General features: G+C 43.4%; 1 protein-coding gene across 1 annotated transcript; it reads right to left on the bottom strand.

The window, feature by feature from the left end:
* Window positions 1-321: 321 nt before the first annotated feature.
* Window positions 322-25,522, bottom strand: tmem260 (transmembrane protein 260). Its single transcript, XM_044375679.1, has 17 exons — window positions 25,376-25,522; window positions 25,139-25,255; window positions 21,737-21,768; window positions 19,967-20,118; window positions 11,240-11,417; window positions 11,014-11,127; window positions 10,362-10,541; window positions 10,214-10,254; window positions 8,431-8,517; window positions 7,235-7,343; window positions 6,738-6,910; window positions 5,571-5,742; window positions 4,586-4,725; window positions 3,776-3,952; window positions 2,599-2,652; window positions 2,251-2,335; window positions 322-2,061 (listed from the first exon to the last, which is right to left on the bottom strand). Exons 2-17 carry the CDS (start codon window positions 25,245-25,247, stop codon window positions 1,801-1,803), a joined length of 2,064 nt encoding a protein of 687 aa, XP_044231614.1. The 5' UTR covers window positions 25,248-25,255; window positions 25,376-25,522; the 3' UTR covers window positions 322-1,800.
* Window positions 25,523-26,457: the final 935 nt, after the last annotated feature.

Consider the following 26,457-nt stretch of genomic DNA (forward strand, 5'->3'; position numbering starts at 1 on the left):
CTGACTCTCAGAGACAGGGGAGAGGAGAGGAACAGAGGGGTTAGGGGAAGACAGGGTGAGAGGGGATGAGAGGCAAAGAGGGTGGGAGACAAGAGGGGGATGACAAAGGGGAGGACAGGAAGAAAGTAAAGTAGAAACATAAAGAGGGCATGAGACAAGAGACTGAAAACCACTCCGATGTAAACATGCAAATACACACATGTAACTGAGGTTAAAAAATGGTTGAATGATGAAGAACAGTGACAGAAACTATTCTGTTATTAAATCTGTGACCCAGAATACCTAAGTCTACTTTGGAAAAAAGGTCCAAAAAATATTTTTAAAAAACAGAATCTTTATTGAAATATTTAAACGGTAGAAAGCAGAGTGACAGTTTTCCTTTTTTTTTTTTATACAAGAAACCGAACCATCTGTGCTACAATGGGTCGACTCTCATCATCCAGCCAGCTGACAGCCGCTAACCAGGCCTGCAAATGGAGAGGGCAGATTACATTCTGAGAAAACTACACATACACTTACTGTCCTCTGCTTTCTAGTGGCATCTTGAACAGCAGGCTCCTCCAACAGTGCTTTATAAATCTTCTGAAAACACACTGGTTTGACCTCTGATTAACAATTTTCATGGCACAACGCTCATTAAAAGCTGCACTGTCTAACTGAGGTGTCAGATCCTGAGAACATGTCAAAGATATAAATGTAGTGTTCAAGTGACTCTGGTGTCACGTTGTCTTTCCAGCAACCCTCACAGGGCTAAAAGTCTATTTTCCTGGGAGCTGGTGGTCTCGCGTGTCTACGTGTGTCCCTGCAGTTTGCATGACTTTGTGCTTGTCGGATGATCAAAGCACTTTGCTTTTCCGTGTGTCAATCTGTTTATTGTCTATGTTTATATGTGGTTCCGGCAGGGCTTGGGTAGAGATTTAAGCATGTTCACCAACACGCACACGCACACACATACACACACACACACACACACACAAACACAGAAACGAACCTCTAAAAGGGTCTCTGGCATTGTGACATTTCACATTTCATTTAAATCCATGAGGGATTACAGCCCTCCCGTTAGGAGGGAAGAGAGAGAGAGAGAAAAAAAAACACACTCATGAATCCATTAGTTTTAAACATTTAAAGGACCATCTAAGATAGACTGATGGATGGATAGAGGGGTGGGTGTGTAGTGCTGGTGATGTGGAGTGAGGACTGTGTGGCACAGCACAAGTCTGTCCTAGATTAAACAGCGGCTCTAATCCCCCATTTCTGCCCCCTAAATTGGGTTTCCCTCAATCTCTGCCTTGCCAACCTAATGTGAGAAAAAGAGAACTAGAGCAGCGGCTGAGGCAAAATAATCAGAATGTTAAAAGCTGTGAGAGCAGAAGAGAGAGAGAGAGGGAGAAAAAAAAGAACGAGATGTAACGATAAAGCAATCGAATGGGCGAGTTTAAGGGGAGCACGCACAGCTTGATTGGGGTCAGTCAAGGCTTCCTGAAGTCAAGCTCTGTCCCTGGTCAACTGTAAACATCCATCCACTGAAGCATGGCTCAGTACTTTTAACTCCATCTTTTGTGCAGAGTTCTGTACAGACCAGTACTTCTGCATCAGCTTTCCCCCTTCAGTCAAACTCCCAACTCAGAAATCCAATTTGGCCATTTAGAGACCACTACATCATTCAGCATCCCACTGGAGCACCACCTTTTAAGCATAAGAAGAGGCCTTAGACTTTGTCCCCTTCGCCTCACACTTCAGTCAAGCTCGCGGCACACTCTCAGGGTGCCAGCTCCGTGTAGGTCTCCCTGGATGCTGTCATGGGGTTCGCCTCCGGCTCTGGCGGAGCTTGTCTCTCTCTTTGAGCAGGTGAGTAACAGCCGAGCGTATGGCTGCTGCCTGGGGATCCGTGGGTTCCTTCTCTAAGTAGAGACTAAAGTGCTGGGTGCTGCAGGTCAGCAGGCTGTCTGGACTGTAGCCCCGGTGACCTGAGCGAAGCAGCCTCTCGCAGGCCAGTGCCAAGTTCTTGTCCCAGTTTGAAGGGTAGTCTGAGTGGGCCTCCACAATCTCCTTATACAGCTGCCCAGCAAACACACACACAAACACATGTACACAGACAGATACGGACACACAATTATAAAAGCAGATGTTACCAAAAATAACAAATAAAGCTGCTGAATATGCCATACTTTGCCTTGTGTGATACTTTAATCTTCTCCATTATTATAAATGACAGTACTGTTGCATGTTTGTTGAGGTCAGACTCACAGTGTAAGACAGCTCAAAGAGGCGAGCTTTCCCCTCTCCCTGCATCCTTTCTGCCAGGTCAAACAGAAAGAAAGCCGTCTTCATCCTAAAACAAAGCACGCAGGCTCAGGGCTAAGTGCTGGATGGATGAGCCATGCAGATCCACACTCTCAGACGCACCACTCCAATGGAGTGATTTATGTAGATGCCGCCACCAAATAGAATGTACATGTAGATGCTCTACCACACAAGACTGGTTTATGGAGATGTTCTAGCAGGCTAGTATGCATCGTGACGCAGCTTTTATCTGCAAAGTATACAACCTCTCAAAAGAAGAAACCAGTGTCTCCTGTAAAAAGTTTACTGTACCTGGCTTGCCACATCTCCTCATTAGCCACACGCTCCCAGGACGCAGGATGGAAACTGTTCACACATAGAACAAAAAAACATTTCTTTATCTAAACAGCCTCAGGCGTTAGCTTGTGCACAGTTCCACTAACTATAAATGATTATTTATGTGAATATATTGTTCCACCCAACTGTGCAGGTTTTGATACACTAAACATCAATGTTTGCTGCATAAACATTAAATGACTGAGCAACAATACCAGCTAGCACATTAGACATGGAGTAAAACCACATCTCCCTTTTTTCACTTTGTTGACTGTAAACACTTGACCTCTTCTTCAAAAGAATATTTTAGCAGGATTCCCGAGCTAATATTTGGCTTGTGGGCATCGACGGACACGCTTGTCGTGAGGGTGCGGGAAATAATGTCACAGTATTCAGCCGTGGATATCTGAGTGAATGAAGGGCTGCTGGCAACAGCAACAGAATATGGAGCTTTGACTAATTCCACTTTTGACACAGTTATTGACAAAACGCAATAAGAAACTCATTATTTTTCATCTTCAGTCTCATTTCAAATGGCTGAGAGCCTAATGTCTTGCTCTGGTGGAATTCACAAAGAGCTGGATCACAGCATGGAGAACAGAGGACAACCTCACTGAGGGGAGCTCTGTGGAAGGACGACCGAAGACCACAGAGAGAAGCGGCAGCAAGGAGATCTTTTCTGCTTTTGGTGACAAAATAACGCAGTTAGGACTCACTGGTTGGGTTTTATTATCTTTCTGTGTCAATATTTCTAGTTTTCATGCGAAGATCATGTCTTGTTTTAAAGAACTTGCCAAAGGATTCATCTGTTTTCTTGGCAAAAAGGACAACAACATCTTGCTCATTTTGAACCCCTCAAAACTCAGTAACTCATTAAAAACTTATGCTGCGTATTGTTCAAACCTACAAAACTTAATTTCAAATTCTAGTTGAGATTCAAAAGTTTCCAAAGATATCAAATCTGTCTGGCTGAATTTGGGGAAATGTATATAAAATGATGGCCGAGCCATCTAGAATATTTCCATTTGACCGATTAGTGCAGCCATAAAAAATAACAGAGGTTTGAATATTCTGACAATTCTGGCAGACAGTGTGGATTTTTTTAAGCCTTAAAGCTACTTGAGAGGAAAGAAAGTGTTGTTTACGTGTGCACCTGTTGTGTGGCTCACTCCAGTTGTAAATGTTGCGAGTGTGATGGGCCCATTTTTCAGGGTGAAACTGCCTCTGAACGGGTACTAAGTAGTCACACACACCCAGGGGCCAGCGGGAGAAGCTACGTTCCCAGCTTGGGTCTCCATCAGACAGCCCGATGCAGGCAAACACCTCCCTCCTACAGAGAAACAAACACAAACAATCAGAAAGAGGCTTCATACTGCGCCCTTCCACAATTATCTCCCTTTCCTTTCTCACCTCAGGTAACTGCTGCTGATGAAACACATGTAGGCTAACTCAAATACATTTCCTCATCCAAATACCTTTGAGCATCCCTCAAACCATGTGCTGCTCACCGAAGGCTCGGGCCCTGAGGGTTAATCCCACAGGTCAGTGTTGCCCCGCTGAGAGACAGGCATGTTGGCCTGGCAAACACTGCCCCCTGGTGGGCTTGGTATTAACAGGTCTCCTGCCAGTTTCTGGGTCTCAGTTACTCCTGGAGGAGTGAGTGATGAGAGCAGGGAGCAGCAACGAGTGCGCTAGAGACTATTTAACCAAATCAAGCAGATTAGTCGACTTCTGTAGTTCATCAAACTCATTTTATGGCCTCAACAGTTCTATGGGCTTATCTTCTCCCTGCACTCACCGCTGTGTCGACCATTCCACTGATCTCTGCCTCATTAGATCACCCACTTGTTCATTTGGACCATTGTATCCCTCTCAATTCATTCTCTCTCTCCATTTGATACCCTTTTATTTATCTGTTCAGACCATCCTTTTATTCTCTCTCTGCTCTCTCCCTGTGACTCACTGTCTGTTGTGGGACAGGAACTGCTCCAGACTGAAGGTGTCTTTCCCCTCAGGGTGGAGAGGGTCCCACCAGTGGCCAGGAAAGTAGACCCCTGGGTGGTGCTGCCCCAGCTTGGCCACATACCAAGTGTATGTCATCATCTAGAAAGAAGAAAGAGAACCGCCAACTCCATTCAAGTCTTTGTATCCAGTGTGATTAGCAATTAAAGAATTACCACACAGTGTACAATCCGGTTAAAGAGAAGGATTTATTGACTATCTTAGTGGCTTTCGCTCCATGTTTGACGTTATAAGGGAGTGTTCTGTCCTTACTTTTCACTAATTGTTTATTTATTATTTATTACATTGCTGTTGTAAAGCCCCTTGAGATTGGAATATTTATTAACGATGTATGTAATGACGACATAAAAAACTTATAAAAAGAACATATTCCTAAACTAACTCATAGGTATCAGACAGACAAGGTACATTGATATTTTGCTAAAAGATATTGTTCGCCACACAAAATCTATCTTTTCCGAATTTTATCAGGTCTTTCTTAGTTGACAAATTTCTCAGCTTATAAATGTTTTACAATTGTAAAACATACAGTACAATAATTTCATTTTAATTCTGTTTTTCTTGTTGTCCATGGATGATTCTTGTTTGTATACCTTAATTGTTTTCTTTTATGATTATTCTTTGGGCATTTTTTCCCTTATCTGGTAGTTGAAGAGACAGGAAACATGTGCAGAGAGAATCATGTAGTCCATCAAGTAGTATGTGTCTTTATAGGCTATTGCGCCCATTTATACCTACATGTTTTACTACTTGATCTTAACTGTGTCCTTAGAGAACCTTTTCTTCTAAGTAGGTTTTTGGTTCTGAAATTAAGATGTTCTTAACAAGACTTTATTCTTAGTGTTGCTTTCTAGTAACATCAAAACTAAACCACAACTGTTCTGGACCCAACATAGACAAGACATCTGTGAAATTAAAGCTCTGACCTCCTGGTCGACCAGGCATACATCAGGCCGTACGTTCTGGCAGTAGTGTAGGTAGCGGAGGGAGTTTCCTGGCAGATCTCCTCTGGTCAAGATGATCGAGTCTGTCGGGATGGAAGCTAAAAGCTCCCTGCCGAACCTCTCCACCACACTGTTTCTGCTCTGGTCACATTCCCTAGGATCATCAGCGCACACACCATCATACTGTATAGCATCATCAAAACAGCAGTTGTGTTTACTTGCTTTTAGAAGGGCAAGTGAGTGCATCCTTACCTCTGCTCAGAAGTGTGTGTGATGTGTGTAACTGCGTGTATGTGAGTGTGTCCCTGTTTGTAGGTATGCTTTCAAGGTGCTCTGAGGGTAAGTTGTCAGTGCCCCCACCCCTTCCCCTCTGCAGAGCGCTCTGGCTGCCTATCTAATCGTGGGGAGACAGGTGTGATGGGTCTGACAGCACAGGCCATGCTCTCTCCTTGATCAAAGCCGCTCAGTGATGGCTGTCTGGCACTCCCCGGCACTACGCTGGTGTAATCTGCCTTCTCGGACAGCTAACATCTCAGACTGAGCTCTGTGAGTGGAATCTATGTGCTAACCGTGCCTCTCTTTAGCCCCTACCATGGGGTGAGCAGAGAAAAACCTGACATGTGGAGTTCAGACCTGCGGTATGAAGCGCAGAGGAGAAACAAATCGGGTTGACTCAGGGAATACTTATGCATGGGGATTTGAGAAGGAACTAGAATGAGAAGGGAGTTTTTATTTCACTTTAACTTTTCTACACTGAAGTAACTTGGGACACAGGAGTACTGTAAAGTGAAAGTTGATCAAACTTGATCAAACCTCAGCAAGCATTTACAGCGATTGTACAAGAAGTAGCAGCTTTTCTGACAGGGCCACCAAAAGAAACACACAAACAAACAAAACAAAAACTACAAAAAAGCTGCAACAAAAGATCAGTTTGAATTCAGAAACTGATGAGAAACATTTTTTTGTATGTTTCTTCTGCCAGGTTGAGTGTTCTGTGATTACTCTGCTGTTGTTATATCTCTCTAGTGGGAGATAATAATAAATAATGTTATGTCTTTTAACTTTTTACTCGATTCCTGACTCAACTTCATGATTTTTTTTTTTAAATCACATCCTAAACCAAGTATGCTAACTTTATGTGATGCTCACCTGTGATTAGTGTGCACCATATGTGCCAGCAGAGCCATGGTGAGGACCCAGCCTGTGGTCTTCCACAGCCCCCCATGGCCCAGCCTCCTCTCCAGCCCAGTGTGTGTCCTGCTCAAGCCGAGGCCTGCCAGCACACACACTGCAGCATCACTCTGGAGCCAGAAACGCTCAACCTGCAGGAAGTGAGCATACGCATTTACACACACAAACACACACACACACACACACACACGTGATTCCTGCAGCTTTTTTTTCCTCAGCCCAGTCTCAGGTCCAGTCATGGATCCATTCCAGGATCAGCTTCAATAGGTACTACTGTTTAAGTGCTCTGATTTCTGAAAGCCTGTTGTACCTGTATGGACTTCTCATATATAGAAAATTGTGCTGTGATTGCAACTGTAACTCAGTCCATGAGCACATGTTTACATGACCACAAGTAAGTGAAAACAACAAAGCAGAGAGAAGATGGCAGAATGAGCTGAAATTTTATATCTCACCACTCCAAGCAGTAGAGGTCTACTGATGTCCAGGTTGGCTCTCCAAGCAAAAAACAGTGAGTAGACCAGCAGCATGACAGCGAAGAGCCAGGACACTGAGCAACACGTCCTGAGACAGGAAAGTTATTCACATACTGCATTAAAATATTCATATTTACAGTACTTTTCATTATCAGTATACAAATATTGTTCTACTTAACTCTGGACAGCCATGTCCATAATTTAAGCCTCTGTCTGGTTATTTAATAAAAAAATACTTGTTTTGAATAACTCCATAAAAATATAAATGCAGGGATGGAGATCACAAGCCCGTGAGCGAATGTATACATGAGCCAGCTAAGAGGTGCATGATTGATTTTCTAATGCAGACTGAGTCATAATGAGCTGGTGCCAAGCGCTGAATCACATACTCATTACAGTACAGCTGTAAAATGTACTTATACACTAAAAAGAAAACACGTTACCCTTATGGCAATGACAAATCATCATCTGAACCTGAAGAGACACTTCCAAGCCACAGAAAAATACTTTTGATTTTCCTGCCAACAGATTGATATGACAGTCTCCGCTGGCTGGTCACTAAGTCAGTCAAGCTTCCCTTTATTTTTGTTTTCCTCACATTAAGCACAATAGTTAAAAAGTAAATGCTGACTTTTGAGTAATAAAATGTTCTTTAATATTAGGTAAATTAGCGTTTGCATGCTTTCATTTTGGCATCCTATAAAATGACCTTGCTCTTTTTTTTTTTTTATCTGTGTGTTTGTAGCCAAGTTTATCAAAGTGCCCCCCAGGAGAGGGGGGGAAGTGGGGGGTGGCCGATGCCCTACAGAGCCCCAGGGTTTCACTAGGCTTTATCAACTCCACCCCACAGACTCCCGCAAAGGCAACACTGTAATGAATTACTGGATCACGCTGCCACATGCGGATACATACAAGCAGCGATTTACTTGTACACACACAAACATGTTTTTTGAAAATCCAAAATACACATCAGCCCTTCTTGATTTGACTGTGGAGCGATGCGACAGCTTGACAGTTAGGTGCCTCAGTGTTTTTTTGTATTCTTTTTTTCTAAGATCAGCATTTTGTCAGTGGTTTTGTTCGCTGTCTTTTACTCCAGGGGATTAGATTTGTGGTTGAAGTGGCTGCTGAGATGCGAGTGTGACAGAGTTTGATGTGTTGCATCCTCATCCTACCTATCCCATGAGGAGAGGAGGAGGCCTGTTCCTGCCAGCACCAGAACAGGAAGGGAAAGGTCTGCCAGGCAGTGGTCCAATTGGGCCCTGCACACACACAAGCACACATATAAATATATATGATGGACACCAAAGACAAACTCAATTACTCTCCCTGCTACTGAACTCAAGGACACCAATTATTAAATGCCCTCCATCCCTTATCAAAACAAACTCCTTGGACTCTGCGCTCCTCCTTTCAATCGGATTGACAGATACGAATGACTGTGTCATCCACCCCCTGCTGCCCCATCCTCCCCTCACAGCGCCTGTCAGTCACAGAGCGCTTGCTCAGAGCACAGAGATAGTTTCCTGCCTCTTCCTTAATACCCATCTCTATTTGACAGCTTATTGAGTCTCTATATCTCCCAATGTACACTATGTGTGAATGTGCTCACAAGCGTGTGTTTGTGAGTGTGTGTGTCAGCTTCTCCAGCGGGTTTACGTCTCCAGTGCGACATGCCTGTCATGTTCGCCTCTCTTCCCCATCTTGAAGGTGTGCTTGTCCATCAAGCAGCAGGGGTGATGGGAAGGGGTGGGTGCCTGGCAGAGGGGGGGCTGGTAGTGGGGGGTCTTAAGACGCACACGCATCCCCATCCCGTCAGCTAGTGAAAGATACCAGGAGTGGGATGACTGCAGTGGTGGTAGCGAGGAAGCAGGGGAGAGAATCGGGTGGAGGAAGTGGGTGGGTGGGGTGCTGGAGTGGAAAAATACAATTTCTCCAGCTCTATTGCAGTGTCTGTCATCACAGCTTGTCACGCTTAAACACCAGAGCTGAGTGATCATTTCAAACTGCTGGAGAAACAGAACACAGCGATTTGGCCCTCTAAGCAGGTTCAGTTCTGCTTTGATGGGAGAGAGTGGAATGGGTAGAACAAAAGCTGCTGGAGAGAGAGAGAGAGAGAGAGAGAGAGAGAGAGAGAGAGAGAGAGAGAGAGAGAGAGAGAGAGAGACAGATGGGCTGCAGAAATGACTCTGGGCTCTCAGAACGGATTGGTGTCTTTGGTTAAACCTGTGTAAAACACCAGAACCGGCGTGAAGAATGGTTGGGTCCTTCATCTCTTGAACCACTTGTGCCCTTCACTGTATCTCAGATCAAATCCCAACATTTCTCTCTATTGTTACTTAACTACTCCGTTTTAGAATTTACAGTCTTCATAGACACAAAATGCTACCAAGGGCAAAGAAATCAATGATGCTAGTGCTGAAACAATGAATCAATTAATTGATTAGCCAATCAACTTATAGATATTGAAAATGAATCAACAATTTGATCATTGATTAATAAGTCATATATCAAGCAAAAACAAAACAAATTTGCTATCTTCAGCTTCTCCAATGTGAGGATTTGTTGTTTTTTTCTAGTTTATAGTAGATCTTTGGGTTATTGGAAGAGCAATTTGAAGACTTCACTTTGGAATATTGGAAACTGTAATGGCCATTTTTTTGACATTTTCATAGACTAAATAAATAATTGATTACTCTTATAAATAACCAAAAGATAAATCAATAATTCAATTATTTTTGCAGTTCTAAATGACACAGACAGTTTTATTTTCAAATGCAATGTGGGATATGCAGACCAAGGAGATGAAATGCAACTTCAAAGAAATGTGATTCAACAATAAGTACAGCACAGTGTGAACTAAGTATATGCAATGAGAAACTTTTGTTCAGTATTTCACATGTGTTTAGTCAAAAAGAAAGATAAAAAAAAAACTGAAAAAAGGCCACAAAAACTCACTTTAACATTGTGGTCAGGTTCACGGAGTTCTCCGTCTTTGCCTGCAAACACAAAAAGAGAAGACAGAAAGGACGATTAATGACATGATTAGAACTGAGTGTGTACATAGTAGTAGTAGTTTAAATATAGAAGGGCAAGCGGGATGTACCAGACTGAAGGTGCCATATTCAGCCCGCAGCAGGTGGGTCAGCAGGCCTGATAGGGTGGTCTGGTCCCCCCAGCTCCAGCGAGCTGTGTTGAGGTAGGAGGAGATGGGCAGGTAGATGTACGGCAGAAAACCCAGCAGAAAACACACTCCCAGAGACATGAGGATACGCAAAGACAGCTCCTGTTGAGATAACATGGAACACAGTACTTATTTTCATGTTCCCCAAAATGGATGTAAAATTGACCAACATTCGAAAAAGCTGCATCCTAAGAAACCCTGTTTTAGATTTTTTGTTGTTACACATAACCAGGTATTTAATATATATTAAATTGCTGACAGTAACAAGACTCAGATGTGAGAAATTACTAGAGTTGGAATCAAGGAGGTTTTTCAGAGAAATCTATATACATATGTGTCAGAAACACTACTCCCAGGTTTCATTCCATTTTCTTGGATAAACCGTTTCCATTCATACAGGTACATACATATTTAGAAGTATTTCTACTTTACAGTCTGTAAAGTCCAAAATGAACAGATGGAATCTATAATTATTGACTGCACACAGCTGAGTGTACGATTGATAAGTGCCGATTTTATTGCCTTTACAATGTGTTTCTATGTGAGATTCTATAAATAAAGCCCCAGTACTTACCCTATGAGAGTAGAGTCTGTGAAGGACCCAGGGAATGACGACCAGTACGTAAAGCACCAAGGTGTGCTGGTTACAGAGCCCCAAACCACAGCACAGCGCCCCGCAATATGAAATCTGACAAGGACAAGCAATCCAGTACAGCACTGTGAGTTCAAGCTGAAGTTATCTTTGCAAATCACATGAGGAACGATCAGAAGGAAAATGAAAGACACAAGTCATCAGTTACCTTCCTCCTCTGAGAGGCGTTTTCAGCACAGTGAAAGCTGGCCGTCAAGAAGAAGAGCAGCCCGACAAAAAGGTTGTTGAGAGTAAAGACCTCTGCGACCATGGACCACTGCCAGGTCAGCCTGGACACAGCGAAGAGTCCTCCAGCCAGTACTGCGCCGGGGCCGGGACCTGCCAACCTGACAGTGAGGGAGGAGAGGTCAACATCATTATATGTTATTATAAAGAGTTGTGGCTGTCCACACAAATCCTGGAGGATGCTATGTTTACTTAAAATCACATATCTGGTTCTAACCAAACTACGGATTCAGGTGCTGTCTGGTAAACTAAAATGCTGTTTTAACTTTGAAGACATTTACACTTTTCTAGGAGGTCGATGCAATCATCAAAAATCATTTGAACTAAAAAGAATCTGGAAAACATTTTAACCTATTCAAATATACCAATCCTAGTCTTATTTTATTGTTTTTAGTCCATTTTAAAGGCTACAAAACTTCAAGTTGTTTTTCCAGTATCATATTTGGCCTAACTTACACTGCAGTGACACAAAAAACAACAAAGTCAGCAGCTTCACACAAAATTAAAATTCTGCAGTCAAAAAAAAGCCACCACTTCCCCCAGACTAATTTGGGGAGCCATTATAATCTCCCCGCAACCCAAGTTTGCTTCTCGGACAAGACCTTGAAAAACACTCTCGGTGAATTGGGCCATTCATATATCATGAGAACTCCCTCCCCGGCAGCCGGTTGATCTCGAGCAGACTGGCACAGAAACCATCATGGTAGAGATAGCACTTTATCCTCAGCTTCTTAAATATAATGTGTGCACAAAAGTTTTCCCCCCTTCCTCCTCTCCTGTACTGTCTCCATCTCCTTTGCGGTAATTGAAGCAAACTTGGGATAATCTGTCATACGCTAAGACCCACCACTTACTAAAATGAGAGACAGAGGGGGAGAGAGAGAGAGAGAGAGAGAGGCGACAAATGATGGGGAGAAGGGAAAGAAAAGAAAAATAGTGCAGAGAAGTGTGCGTTAAAGGGGTGAGACAGTGTGCGGGATGAAGGATGAAATATAGAAAAAGGAAGAAAAAAGTTCAAGAAGAGAGAGGGGAAAAAAGAGAAAAGGGAAAAAAAAAAAGCAGCCCAGTCCCCGGCATGCTGGCTCTGAAATATGAGCAGGCTCGACAATTAGGGAAGTCAGGCAGTATGGCCCTTTCCGCCATTGTGTGGAGTGGCTTAGAGTCCTCATCAGCCTATCAGCTAACTGACAGGCAGAGAGCTGCTCTATTCAGCACCGCAGATACAAGCTGCAGGCCAAACGGCTGCCAGGTCCCTTATGACCCCACAATCCCTTGCCGGTGACAGCTTCAAGCTCCATAGCAAATTAGGCGCTCTCACATTACAATCGCAGAAGACAGATTCCATTAACGGTATCTGAAATTGAGTAGAGAGCAGGCCCGTTATCAGACCTGACTCATAAGCACCGCCATTAATCACAAGGCATGATACCATTTATACATTTCCAGCTCTCTGCCTGCCGCTGTGATAGTCAGCCACAAAAGGCCTGATGAGACTTAGGCTAGGGGAACAATGGAGCTTTCTGAGGAAAGCGCGGTAAATCAGGAAAAAAAGGAGAGGGAGAGCGAGAGGAGGGTAGAAAAAAAAAAAACTCTTGCTTGCTGACTACTTCCCCTTTTTTTTCTTGGGTTTTCTCTCTCCTTCTCTCCACTATTTTTCCTCTGTGTTCAATGTAAGGCGAGCCTGGTGAATGAGTATGTATATATGTGTGTGTATGCGCACTTAAAAGAGGGGGGGGTGGGGGAAGGGGGGGTGGCGACTTTGTTGATGGGGTGTCTAGGAGTGGGTCTTAATAAGAGATAGCAGCGTCTTTCTCGCTGCACCGCTCCAGGAATTAGTTGTAACTTGAAGGAGGGATGAAGAAGGGTGGGGGCAAATGGGGACTTTTGTTGAGGTGCAGAGACCCCCCGCACCCATAATTTTACCTCCCTGCATGACAATTAACCCATAGCTCGTACACCTAGCAGGGGGGCTGGTTTTGAGGTAGCACAGGGTGCGGAGCAGTCGTGGGGGTCCACGGACAGGGTTATTACACCAAGTCTGTTCTGGCTTCTGAAGCCCCGCCTGATAGCCAGGCAGCACTCGTCACTGTTCAGAGACGCGCGCGCGCGCACACACACACACACACACACACACACACACTCTTCTTCTCCGACTTCTTTATTCTCCCTGAGTGGCTGACAAATCTCTCTGTTAGAGCTTGTCAGTCTGTAAGAGCCCAGTGATGTGTGTACAGTGTGGCTGTAAATGACCTGTCTGTCTGCGTGGGACCACCTGGGTCCCAGTCAGCCTCTCAGCCTCTCCGCAGCTCATTCTCCTGGCTGGCTGCTCCCAGGGCGCGCAGATAAAGCAGGACACATTCTGACACCGATGTGGCCGTGTTCCCTGTTATCACCACTCAATGCGGTGCAGGATGCTGCTGTGCTGAAATGTTGTGGCTCAGTGACAATGGCCTGGTTGAGACGTGGCAGGAGTATAACACGGCTGACAACGAGACTATTCTACCCTGAACTGATCCACCCTGCCAAAATTTCTATGTCATCACTTGGGTAATTAACTGAATGACAAATATTATGCATAAAGCCTGAAATGAGGCACAAATTTGGAAATAATGTGACTTAGAAAATTACCAATAATTCAACTTTTTTTCAACTAAGAGTATACATAAGGAAGAAACATAAGAAAATAGGGAAAATAAGAAAAACAATTTTACACGCAGGTTCAAAAGGAAAGATTAAAGGTAAATAAAAAAATAATAAATGACAATGACACAACAGGCTCTGGTAAGCAGTGTCCTATTCAAGGACACAACAAAAGCTCAGTACAATCACTTTGAAGTGTCAAAATGGGACCTGCCTCATTTACCCTCTCAGTTCTACAGTATAGGCTAGAGACGTGCCAGCACCAGTCGTCTGTGCTAAATAACAGCACACAAAAAGCCTACACCAGCACTATACACTGAATGAGGCTTCACAATGGCGTTGGCCAAGGGAGCCACTGTCACACACCACCCCGGGGACCAGACAATACCACAGCTGTGCCATCACGGATCAGTGCTGTACTGTTCTCTAACCGAGTGGTGGTTTGGGGGAGCAGCGCTGGAAGAGAATCACACATTCCTGAAGAGGGTAGAGAGCCCGTAGAGGAGGTGGCCTGCTCGAGCTGAGGCTGAGGTTTCCAGCTGGCCCTCGATGACACCCTAGGGGTCTCCTCTGGCCAGGATACCAGGCAGGGTACTTAGTAGCTATTATATGACAGTGGTAACTCTCTGATGCATTGCTTTGAAATTTCAAAGCCAAGCAGCAATTGATATACAAATTTAAGCGTTAAATGATACGATATATACAGTATACATGTCAAGAAATCAAAACCTTATTAAATAAAATACTTCAATGTGTTTTAAAGATAGTCAGTGTGTGGATTACAGCTGTGCAATATTTTTGTATTATTGATCAACTTTCAGTGGAAACGTATCATGACAATACAATCGTATTGTGTTATCATTTAAAAAATGTTTTAAAAAGGGGCATTAGTAAGAATGTACATAGTTCAGCTTACAGTTGTATAATGTCATCTGTAACTCTGGAGGGAGCCTGTAACAAACTGGAGGCGTGCAGCTGGAAAGATATTTACCAGACTGGGAAGGTTTAAATAAAGATGCTATTGAGTTGCATTATGAGAAATGTAGGATACAGTGTTTTAGGGTCTTGACCCACACTTGACACTAAAAGTCAGATATTGCAACCTCTGCTGCTTTGATTTTGATGATTCTTTATGTATGTATGTATCTCTTGTAAGTCCACAACTTTGTGGAAGTGCATTACTAAATAACTGGAGTGCCTCTTTAAATCAATTATTTCAGACAAATTTCAGGCAAAGATGAACAAAATTATATTATGTTATTTAAGTTTTTATTTTAAAGTGAAGAGCACAACAGTGAAACATAATTTAATGATATTGATTTCAGCCATATCACCCATACTTTTTATGGATATATTATTGATATTGCTATATCATATGATCTTGAACTTTTTAGGCTGCTCTACCTAATTGAAATACTCAATGAATTCCTCATTTTTTAAAATTTGTTTTGTGTGAAATTATTTTCTGAAAGACCCAAAGGTTAGCACTAAAATAATATTACATTATCAATATTGAAGTAAACAAATCTAAAACCTTTAATTGTGTTCAGTATTGAATCAGCATACTCCTTTTTTCCTAACTGACTTACCAAAACAGTATATCTGAATCTGGGATGCCACAGCCTAATTTTAGGCCAATCACCAAACCGGGCACTTCACTGTCTTCCCCTCATCCAGAGTGTGCAGTAAGGATGCTGTCTGTGCGAACAGAGACGAGGGTAAATAAGGGTCCCAGCTCTGCCGCTTAGACACCCCTCCTCCAGGAAGCGCTCCAGTGCTCCAAGTGCGTGTAAAATTAATCACCACAATTCTGCTCAAACAATGCAGCCACTGACATGACAATTTCTCCCAGAATGCCATCTTAATCTCCACCCAACACACAAAAAATTACAGGAAGAGGGAAAAAAAAAAAACAATTTACAAAAACCCTGTGTTTATGCAATTCACTGAATGCCATTTTTATTGCTGCTTTTTCCAACAAAGTCATTAGGCACACACCAGTGATACATAAATGTTGCTGTATAGATTCCATTAACTAATTCTGGCTGAATTGTAATTGCCGAGTCTGATCCGTCTCCGTGCCTGGTGCCTTATTAAGACTGCCTGTGGTGGGTGAGGAATGTAATATTGACGTCCGAGGCAGACACAATCTCAGGCCCACGGGCGAAAGGAATATTAAACTGGTACTGTATTCTGCTGTCTATCTAGCCCTCCTCCCTCCTCCTCTCTATCCACATCCCGTAGCCAGTAATGAGGAAATAACATCTTCATTAGACATCTGTTTAACTGTATTAGAGGATGAGTCCTGGGGGAACTATTGGTCATGCTGAGGATGGGGGGAGTAAAGGGGGTCTGTTGGACTACAATATGACGAATGAGATACTGCGGAAATGGAACAAAAGGTCCAAAGATTGGGGCCTTTTAAATAGACAAACCTAAAATTGTCTTCTGCATTTTCAGAAGAAAACAGCAATGGGTGTATTCTCTATTGCCACTTGGGAGGAAGATTTTATCTGACGATAGCAGATGTGAAAGGGAGGGGCAATCTTGCCACCTGCAGGGAGAGGTGAGTGCATTATCCAACAAAACTGCTCAGCTGTTTCCAAGATATCACAAATCGCGTTTAAAAAAAAAACAACTATGCAAGTGGCTGCAAAAAAACAATCCACCCCACACATTGCTCCTGCCTTGACCCCAAAAATATAAACACAACCCCACCCCTGTGGAAAAACAACCCACTTGAATGGGCAGAGTAGAGCGAGGAGGGAAAGCATCATCAGGACCATATGGTGGAGGTCCTTATAAGGAGCTGAAGACGCAGCACAAGGCAGGGGATGGCACCACGCCCACCCTCCGGTCCACTGAGGTATCAGCTGTGCCACATGGGCCAGCTCCTGGTGGGGGAGCCTTTCGCAGGTGTGCATTTTGTTTCGAGGGCCGCCAGGGAAAGGGGAGGCCAGACACGTTTGGTGTGCTTCAACAGTCCCGTTATGTAATCATGTGATCAAACAAAAAGTGCTGATGACTGAGCGTTCCGAGGTTGTTTTTCTGCTCTGATGGCTGTCATCACGCTAACGTGTCTGCTCCTGGTTTCATGGGATAAGCTCGGAAATGGAGAGAGATTCCTCTCAGGTAGCAGAGATTCAGAGCAGCTTTAGCAGATAAACTGTGAAACGAGAGAGCACAGAATACCGAGCTGTCTGGATTATCCCGCTATGAAGGGTGCATTCCTCTACAGACTCATGGCTGAGGCCTTTAGCATTCCACGGGCCAAATGTTTCTTTCTGTGAACCTCCAAGTGCAATCGATAGTAATTATCATTACGTCGACCATCCTCAAAGGCTTGTCAGGCCATGGTGTGAAAACATAACAAGACATGCAATTTGGCCATCAAACCATATGATCAAGCCAAGAGAACTGTAATTGACAAATCAAAGGGAGGCTAAGTGCTACATTTAAACTTATGCAAGAGAGAGAAGTGGCTTCCAAGCCTATCAACTTACATTCCCCCACATTAAACACGGCAATCTGGCCGACTAATTTAAATTGATACATCAAAGGCTTGCCATGTTGGGTATATTCCAGATGAATTTCAAGGTCTTACAATTTACTATTTGAGAGAAACTGCCTTCAAGTACCCGTATTAACTTCAATATATTTTGCCATCTGAAAATAATGACACAAAGAAATGATTTGTTTGGGGGGAAAAAGTCTACTTCTTAGCTGATGCAAACCTCCAAATAAGAAGTAGCGAAAAAGTTTATGTGGGTCTCAAAGAGACAAAAGTAACAAAAGACATTAGAGAAATTAATTATGTTTGAGAAAAAAACTAGAGCAAGAGCAAACGGATGTCACTGCAAGGGTAGAGCAGGTATGAATGACCGTCAATTGATCAGTTTTGGCATTTCATCTGACAGACTGGCCCGGTCAGAGAATCCCTGCCGGGATGTGGCATGACTTCTGTGCCAGTCTTCTTGATATGGTCAAAGCACCCAATGCTCTCAGTGCCAGAACCAAGAGAGAGGTCTTGACCATCCGGAAACCCTGTACCCCTCTCATCATCTTTTAGCCCTCTCCACTCACCAGGCCAACTCTGCCAGCTGATCCAACAGCCACAAGCTCATCCCAAACTAGACCCTGAACCGATAATAACAAAAACCTTTTATGCTTATTTTTCAAATTGAAAGCATAGATTATACATTCATACTTAAGAGCTTATATGGTGTGACTGTATGCTCTGGCTGAAGTCCTCGCTACCCATCAGCCCTTGTTGGGGGGGTGGGTGGGGCTGGAGGTCCTCATAATGACTTTTGATTTGACCATAATCCAAAATTGGATCTAAATCCCCAGAGATTACAAACAGGGCTACAGTTAACATGCACACTGTAAGCTAAATATCACCCAGACTGCATGGATATTTTCTGGCCTCAAAATAACTGTCTGTAAATGTCTGGCCAAGAGCTGAGTCCAATCCTCCAATTGACTAGTAACTCATCAAATGCAAGACTAGAGGGGGTCAGAAAGGAGATAAAGCCAAACAGCCAAAAAAAAAGCACAGTGTTCCTTCGCTTTCTTTCTGTCCTCTCTTTATTCTTTCCCTCTCCAATGTCCTGTACTGTCCTGGGCAGCGTGGTGGTAGCCGGCAGGTTCTGATTCACCTCAGAGGATCAGTAAGGTAAGGATGGTCTAAGGCTGATGCAGTCTGGGCTTAGAGCCAGTCCCCAGGGGAGCACTTCCTGCATAGCCCCTGCCCTACTCCAGCAGGGCTGACCCTGTAAACTGACCTTCTCTGGACCACCTGCCACCTAGTACAAACTGGCCAAGCACACAGGAAATAGGCCCTGTACTGCGCACCTGGGAACAAACACATAACTCTTTTCACCTGTTTCTCCCCCACTATCAATGAGTCCACGTAGCCTGCCAAAGAGTACAGCAGGTAGAAATTACATCATATTCAACAATTCCTATTCTAGGAGGGTAAATTCAAAATGCCCCACTATGCATAAATAGTGACAAAAAGAAAAAAATGTTGACACTAAGCTGCCACCAACAATGCCATGTGGAAAATTACTAAGATCAGCAAAAGAATGATGTAAGGTAGTCCAGCCATCCACGCGAGATAAACACACACACAAAGAGCGAAGGGGTAAAATACTCCTTACATGATGGGGTCAGCAGCAGGCAAAACTGCAGGGTGGTACATGGCAATGCAAAGAAAGTAAACTGTGCTCATGACTGAGCGAGGGGAGAGGTGGTTGAAGAGAGGAGAGAGGGAGGAGCGGAGTTAGTGATCCTGTTCCTCTCAGACCCAGGAGGCAAGAAGGGGGAGATTAGAAATCGTGCTATGTCAGGATTGGGAGCATGCTGGGCAATGGGGGGGCAGGGGAACAGGGACGTCAGGGTGGGGGTTGGAGGGTGCGATAATTGTGATATACATACACACACACGCACACTCACAACGGGTGGCTGATGGGTAAACAGGCAGGGCAGGGTGGTGGGAGGGAGGAAGACGGCTAGGCTCTGCTCCTGAATACTGAACAGAGGATCAGAGACGCCACTGCCAATCAGTCAGGACCCAAAAATACCACTCTCTGTTCCAGACAGCATCAAGATGCAAAAAGTCAGTAGGGGAATGTTGAAAAACCTCCTCCACTCAAAAAATGTCTTCCTCTTAATATTACTCCCCTTGGATGTTTGACTTTTACTATACAAATTGATTAGAGAGTGTGCTCAGTTCGTCACGAGAAGGCAGTTGTCTGATTTCTCTGCAGAAGAAGGAAGGCGTCTCTGTACATGTATGATATGCAAGTTTGAGACATGCAAAGACTAACAAGATTTTGTGACATTACATCCAGCGTAGAAGCAATCATGAGTGAAAACTAGACAACAAAAAAATGGCTTCTCCGGGAATTATTTTTACTCAAGCACTTTACCTGAAGTCAAAGCACAGTGATAGCAGAGCAAAAGAATTACACAAATACTCTACATCGTAATATTTTCATGTGCATACCTGCAGACAGTAAAGCAGAGGGCACCACAAGCTGCAGCCCCCAGCAGGCTACTCATCAAGTTGACGCTGTGGGCTGGCGAGAGTGAGGGCAAAAGACACATTGCCAGGCGAGCTAGTAGGGTGAAGACAGGGTATCCTGGAGGATGAGCCACCTGAAAACAAAATGACAAAGTAAGAAATCCAAATCCAAAGACACAATAAGAGATACATTCACAGCACCAAGAGAACAGCACATAAACCAGGTATGATTCACTGAAAATGTGCTTCAGCAGGTAGCATGCTAAGAGGGCGGATAGTGCAGATGTTGTACTTTGTTTTGAAAAGATATAGGAGTATAAAGAACTAGGGACAAATGCTAGACAGACAATATAGGAGGGCACTGAGCAAGAGTGAAAGAGTTGTAAGGATGTGTTATTTTCACTTGTCCTTCCTGACTGAGTGGCAAATCTAGCTGCTATTCTGCCTTCAGTGGGTACCAGTAGTGCTGTGCTATAGAGCTGCAGTAATGGAGGAGAGTCAGACACATCCCGCCTGGTCTGACCGCAAACTGACTCTGCTATGATACAAGAGCCCTCTTCTCCCTCTCTCCCTTCGTCTTCTCACTTTTTTTCCTCTGGCCTCTTCCCAAGGACAGTGCAGCTCCCTAGAGTCTGTGGTAGAGCACGTGGTTCTCGCCAGCCCCAGCCCCCAAACCACCTCCGAGCCGCAGTCATTCTCGCCTGGGGGATCTCAGCAATCACAGCAATTAGCCGCTAAGTCTCCTTCACCCAGATAAGGGCTCAGTCATTAAACACAGACTCATTCCCTAGCACTGATAACACGAGCTACGCAGGCGGGGAGAAGGGGCAGCTCTTCAAATGAAGACAGAGCTGAAAGGTGAGAGTGTGACTACCTCACTGGTCACCTCAGATGCAGCAAATGCTCTTTGGCTACATTCAAACACGCAAAAAAACTTCACGCAAAACTGAGGGAGGGATTTGGGGTAGAACATGTAGGTCAGGAGAAGCTGAGGAGTAAAAGAGAGGGAGTTAAGCAGAGAGTAAGAGAAAGAAAAAAAGATAGCAACTCAGCAGGCAGCTTAGTGAACTCAATGGTAGCATCAAATTGTCAGGTAACTCCACCAAAATGAGAACGAGTTATGAGTGCGTGGAGGACGGACTGTGTGGCCGTCAGGAGTGGACAGACATGCAACTAAAGGACAGCTGAGGGACAACGGCCAAAGGGAGGAAAGGGAGGCAGAACTCTGGGGATCAGAAAGGGGGGGCCAGCGGCCTGGGGCCCAGGGACGGCCTGCAAGGCCCTGGGGAGGCCTGAAAGGCAGACAGGGAGGCCACACGGACTGCAGCACTAACGGCAGGATTACTGGCATAGTGACACCGACACAGCCTCCCTAAAAGGATCACAGCGGCGTAATAAACTTTATTAAATAATAAAACTTATTATAACTGTTAACCCGATTTAGTTCATTCTTCGCGGCTTACACACACACACAAAAAAGAGGGGTGGATATAATAAGCCTTATACCGTACATAAGGCAAAGCCTACAAAAGCCATCGCCTTACCATTGACTTTAATTGGATTTGAAAAACGGGTTGCAAATTATAGCATTCTCTACTTGCAACTTAGTAAAATAAGTGTATAGAAAAGAAGGGGAAAAAACCTGTGGACTGAAAGTAAATTAATCTGCTTTCTGCCCATGCTTAATTAAACTTCCTTAATGCTTATAAGAGTTAATGAGTGAATTGATTAAACAATACAGCTAATACTTACCCCCAGCTCACAAGCAGTGGTGATCAGTTCTCCTGTGGAAGAGAATAGGGCAGGAAATTAATGTAAACCCAATAATTATTATTAAGAGACAAGTCTGCTCCCAAAGTTTTCCCAAATCAAATACTTGCACTGGGGTTTTGCATTAATTTGCCAGGATCAAAACCTGCAAATCTTCCCAGTGTGACATTTCCTAAGCGGCACGCTCATTCTCTTCATCTCTCGCTTCTCCCCTGATGCCTCCCTCCCCTTCTCCAGCACATACACATAGATATAAACACACACGCACACACAAACCATTAGACTCCCCCTCCAATGCTCTGTCACACAAAGACACACATATGCTGATCTGAGAATAATGCTTCCAGTCCCATCCTCCCCATGCATCAGGGTCCTTTCCCTTCCTCTTTCTTCTGCCGCTCTACGTGCCTCTCGCCTGCTCCCACACTCCCAGTGTCTCAATGTCTCGTTTAGTCCGTTGGGCACAAACAAAAAGCCAACGTTGGTGACAGTCACAGAATGAGGTAAGCTGTAAAAATAAGAGCCCGTTGCACAATTTCTTGACAAGCTCTGTGTGAGGCGCAGCACAAAGTGAAAAGAAAACCCCTAAAAGCTATTTGAGGAAGCTTTAATGTATCTGGGCACAAACCCATTTGTGCCAGAATACACCCAGAGCGTTTCAAATTATACTGATTTCTCACCCAATGTTTGCATCTCCCACTCATGAAAATTGAAATTTGGTTCAGATTAAATGACATTGATAAATGTTTGGGTTCAAGACAGCTCCCTCTACTGGTACTAGATGGGTAGTCCTGCATCTCCTCCATCCAACAGAGCCAATGGAACAGTGGCCTGCCTCGTTTCCTGCATCAAGACGGACAAGGATACAGTCTATTATTGCAGTTTTACAGTCTACAGTATATTACATGTAAGATGCACTACATGCAGCCAAGGAAACAAATTACATTAAATAATTAAAAGGTTTTTAAATTAACTTTTTTTTAAAAGCTTTGGGTTAAAATAGCTCTCTAGGGTTACACATCACACTGGTTCAGAGCTAATCAAACATTAAAAACAACAACTAAATATAGCTGGTTATTTTAAGTCCAAGCAACTGTGAGGGTTTTCACGTATGCAAAATAAACAAAGAGAAACTTACATTTGAACAGCAGGAACGCCAGGACACCAACCATTATAGAACAGAATGGCTGAGTTTCAAATGGCAATGGATGCCTCACTTATTTTGCAACCTTGCCGATACAGTGAATTATGATGCCTAAATTTCTGCCACATGAGGAGCCCTAACTCTTATCAGTTTAATGGACCATGAAGTCAGAACTCCTCCACCTGCACAGCTTAAATGTTTTCACAGCTCCATTTCACCTGGCATGAGCCGCCAGCTACCTGCCATCATTTTACATCACACTTTCTCATCCTTCATCGGGTTTCTCAATTTCACTCATTTTCCCTCAGTAGTGGCACACTTTTACACCATTCAACACAGAAACTCAAACTAATACTGAGCCAAAACATCCATCTCAGTGCCATATAGATGCAGTTCTGCAGCCCCAATACTAAAAAGGGAAAATATTGACTCAACGGGGTAGCAGCAAGGGTGCCAAGAGTCTTTGTGATAGTGGAGCATGGGCACCCACACCAGTCTTCCCATAATCCCCATCATTTCCACACTCCACATTCCTAGACAACAGCGTACCCGCGGGGCTGCGCTCAAGCCTCTCCAGGGCACATCACACCTAAAGAGATTAGGACACAGAGACGGAGACCTGGAGAATTCGGAGGGTGTTCAGCTGGCACTATCAGAGCGGGCATCCTGCACCGTCCCTAAACACTGTGGAGAAGGGGCTGGCCATTTTTTCAAAGGCCCTGTTCGCTAGACAGCAGCACAACCAGCCGGGCTACTCAGCGCTCCAATTGCCTGCTCTCTCCTCATCTCTGCTCGCTCATATCTGGCCGAGCTTTTCATATGCTTTCATTCTGCAAATGTGCATTCCCTTTTGCAGCTTGTTTGCCAGAGCAGTGCAAACCTAACAAGCAGAGCCTTCATGCCCTCAAGTCCACATTTACAAGTTTGTAACCTAGCTATCACTTCTAAACACTGTTTGTAATTGAGCAAGGCATTCCTTCATAAACTGCATTACAAGAATGTTGGAAAACACACTGGCCTACAACATGTAAAGGTGCTGAGTGAAATACATTTTAGTCCACTGATAAAACTCCTTACAGAAAAGTGAAAACTTAATTTATGCAGACATACATAAAAAGGCAAGGACTGTCTACAATTCTTTGGCATTACAAATGGTGTTTATATTACCCACCATGGTAGTGCAGTGAGTAAAAAACAATGTTTTGGCACTTATAGTTTTACTGTTTTTTCTTCCTCCTTACAGCTTCTGGAAAAAGTTAAACTTTTGACGATGTAAATTTTCTATTAGTTTTATGAATACACTGTTGCAGTGCAGGTGACCAGATGGATCATATGGACAAAATTATCATTATAATCATTGTCATAGCATAATCTATAATGATATGTCTCAACATGTACAGAAGTATTACAAATAAAATGTTAAATTCAAGGTAATCCAGTGGGTCAAATATTCATTATAAATATCCAATGATATTTTATCCTGAAGCAACGGTTTAACATTTCAGAGAATTCTCTGATCACATACTTCGTGCTATCACAAGTAACACCAAATTCCCTCTAAAATCAATATCTAAGTAACTTATAACATAGAAAATAAACTTTACAGTCCCATCAGGGCAGAATTGGCAGAAATGTGTCTTACTTTCAGTGAAGACAAGAAACACAGTAAAAAAACAAAAAAAAACAAAAGACCTCTTGTATATCTTACCAGAGGTATATATAAGTATAGTGTCATCAAATGGGTATTGACTCAGATGAATTTACTCTACAGGGCAAATGCAGTCTCTTAAAACATATAACTCTGCCTCTGACATTAAATCTTCAGCATGAACTAGACTCAGATATACTTTCATTCACTTGATCAAACTCTAGAGTAGCTGTTCTCACTGAGTGACTTTGAAAATATTAATATAGGATCTATTAACAGCTCACTAAGAAGCCGCCTTTCATTTCTTTAATCATTTGAAACTTGTATTTTAAAAGCTAATGTTCCTGGGTATTAGTGTTTTATTTCCCTGAGAGCTTTATGCCCGTGATGTTTGCACAATTTGGGGGTTTTTCAAGCTGGTGTACCTGCACCTACTGTACCTGCAGTTCCCGTTGACGTATAAAGAGGAACAGCAGCAGCAGCACCACGGACAGCTACATAAACAAGGCTCCACATGATTGGCTGCCCGGCAACACAACAAAGCCATGTGACATAACCGGAGGAACATTAGCATTAGCTGGTTAGCACCAACCTGAGTCTCCACCGGGGACGGTCCTCTGCACACAAGGCACATACAGGGCGGCGACACAAGCGACCGTAGCGCCTGTCAGTATCCAGCTTCTCCTCTGCTCCACAGACATCGTCCTTCCTAAATAAAAACAGATTTGTTTTCACACATAACATCCGTCGAATAACTAGCGAGCTAACGTTAGCATCCATACATGTTGAGCACTGGAGAATGTAAATATGCCTCTAAGCTATCAGTTACCTGAAGACCGATGTCAGACTAGAGCTGAAGTGAAATTCATATAATACAAATCGATAATTTAAGATTTTAGCGGTTTTATTTGTGCCGGCTTAACGCTTCTGTTCCCTCGGATGTAACGTTAGCAACCCAATTCACGCCGACGAGCTAATCTCGCGATACTACGGGGCGCGCCGTTCAACAGTTAATTAAGTAGTTGTGATACTGCACACCATGGACGTACAAAAAGACCATCCATGCTGCAGATAGATGAATGCTATAAAAAGCTATGAGTCGCAGCAATGGACGGTGGAAGATGAATGTTCTTCCCTCTTACCTGTGATAGTGAAAACCCTCGTTACTACACTTCCTGGTTCACTGTGACTCAGGAATGAAGAGCAGCAGCACTGCACAAGCACAACGGCTGTTGTTTCTTTACACTGAGTTTGTCTTAAAATAATTAATAATACTCAACCTTTTAAACGACACTTTAGCCTTGGTGGCATTGCTTTCAGGATCACTTATACTCATTCTGACTTTTTGGGTGTAAAATTTAAAGATTTACCATTTAAATGAGACCAGGGTTATGACTGTAAAGTCAAAAGGATTGAAGAACAGTAACCTGCTTATTTTGGATACATTATTGTTGGGCTTTTGCACAAAAATGGGGTGCCTGGTGGAGGTTCATCTGTTTATTTGTCCCATATTTGTTTTTCTCTAGTATATATTTTTAATACACATAGTGCTATGAATGATCTATAATGCCATCATAACTAAGTTTTACCATCTGCTGTTTCCAAGGGCAAAAATTAACTTTCAGTCTTAACTTAAATGTTTGAGAAGGATATCAGAGGAATGGAAATTTGATCTTCCATCTGCTGAGGAAAACCATGCATGCTTATACCTACAAACTATGAACTGTGAAAGAACCCAGGCACTGTGCAATAACCTTGAAACACTATAATACCCAGTGCACTTACAAATTATACATTTTTTTTTTTAGCCAAAATACAATTGTGCAATAGATTTTACTCATTAGCACAAGCTGTATATACTATACATAACCACCAACTACGTCTATGTAAAGTAGCATGTCATTTTTTTTC

The sequence above is a fragment of the Thunnus albacares genome, chromosome 15 (genome assembly GCF_914725855.1).
Source record: "Thunnus albacares chromosome 15, fThuAlb1.1, whole genome shotgun sequence".
NCBI classification, from domain to species: Eukaryota; Metazoa; Chordata; class Actinopteri; order Scombriformes; family Scombridae; genus Thunnus; species Thunnus albacares.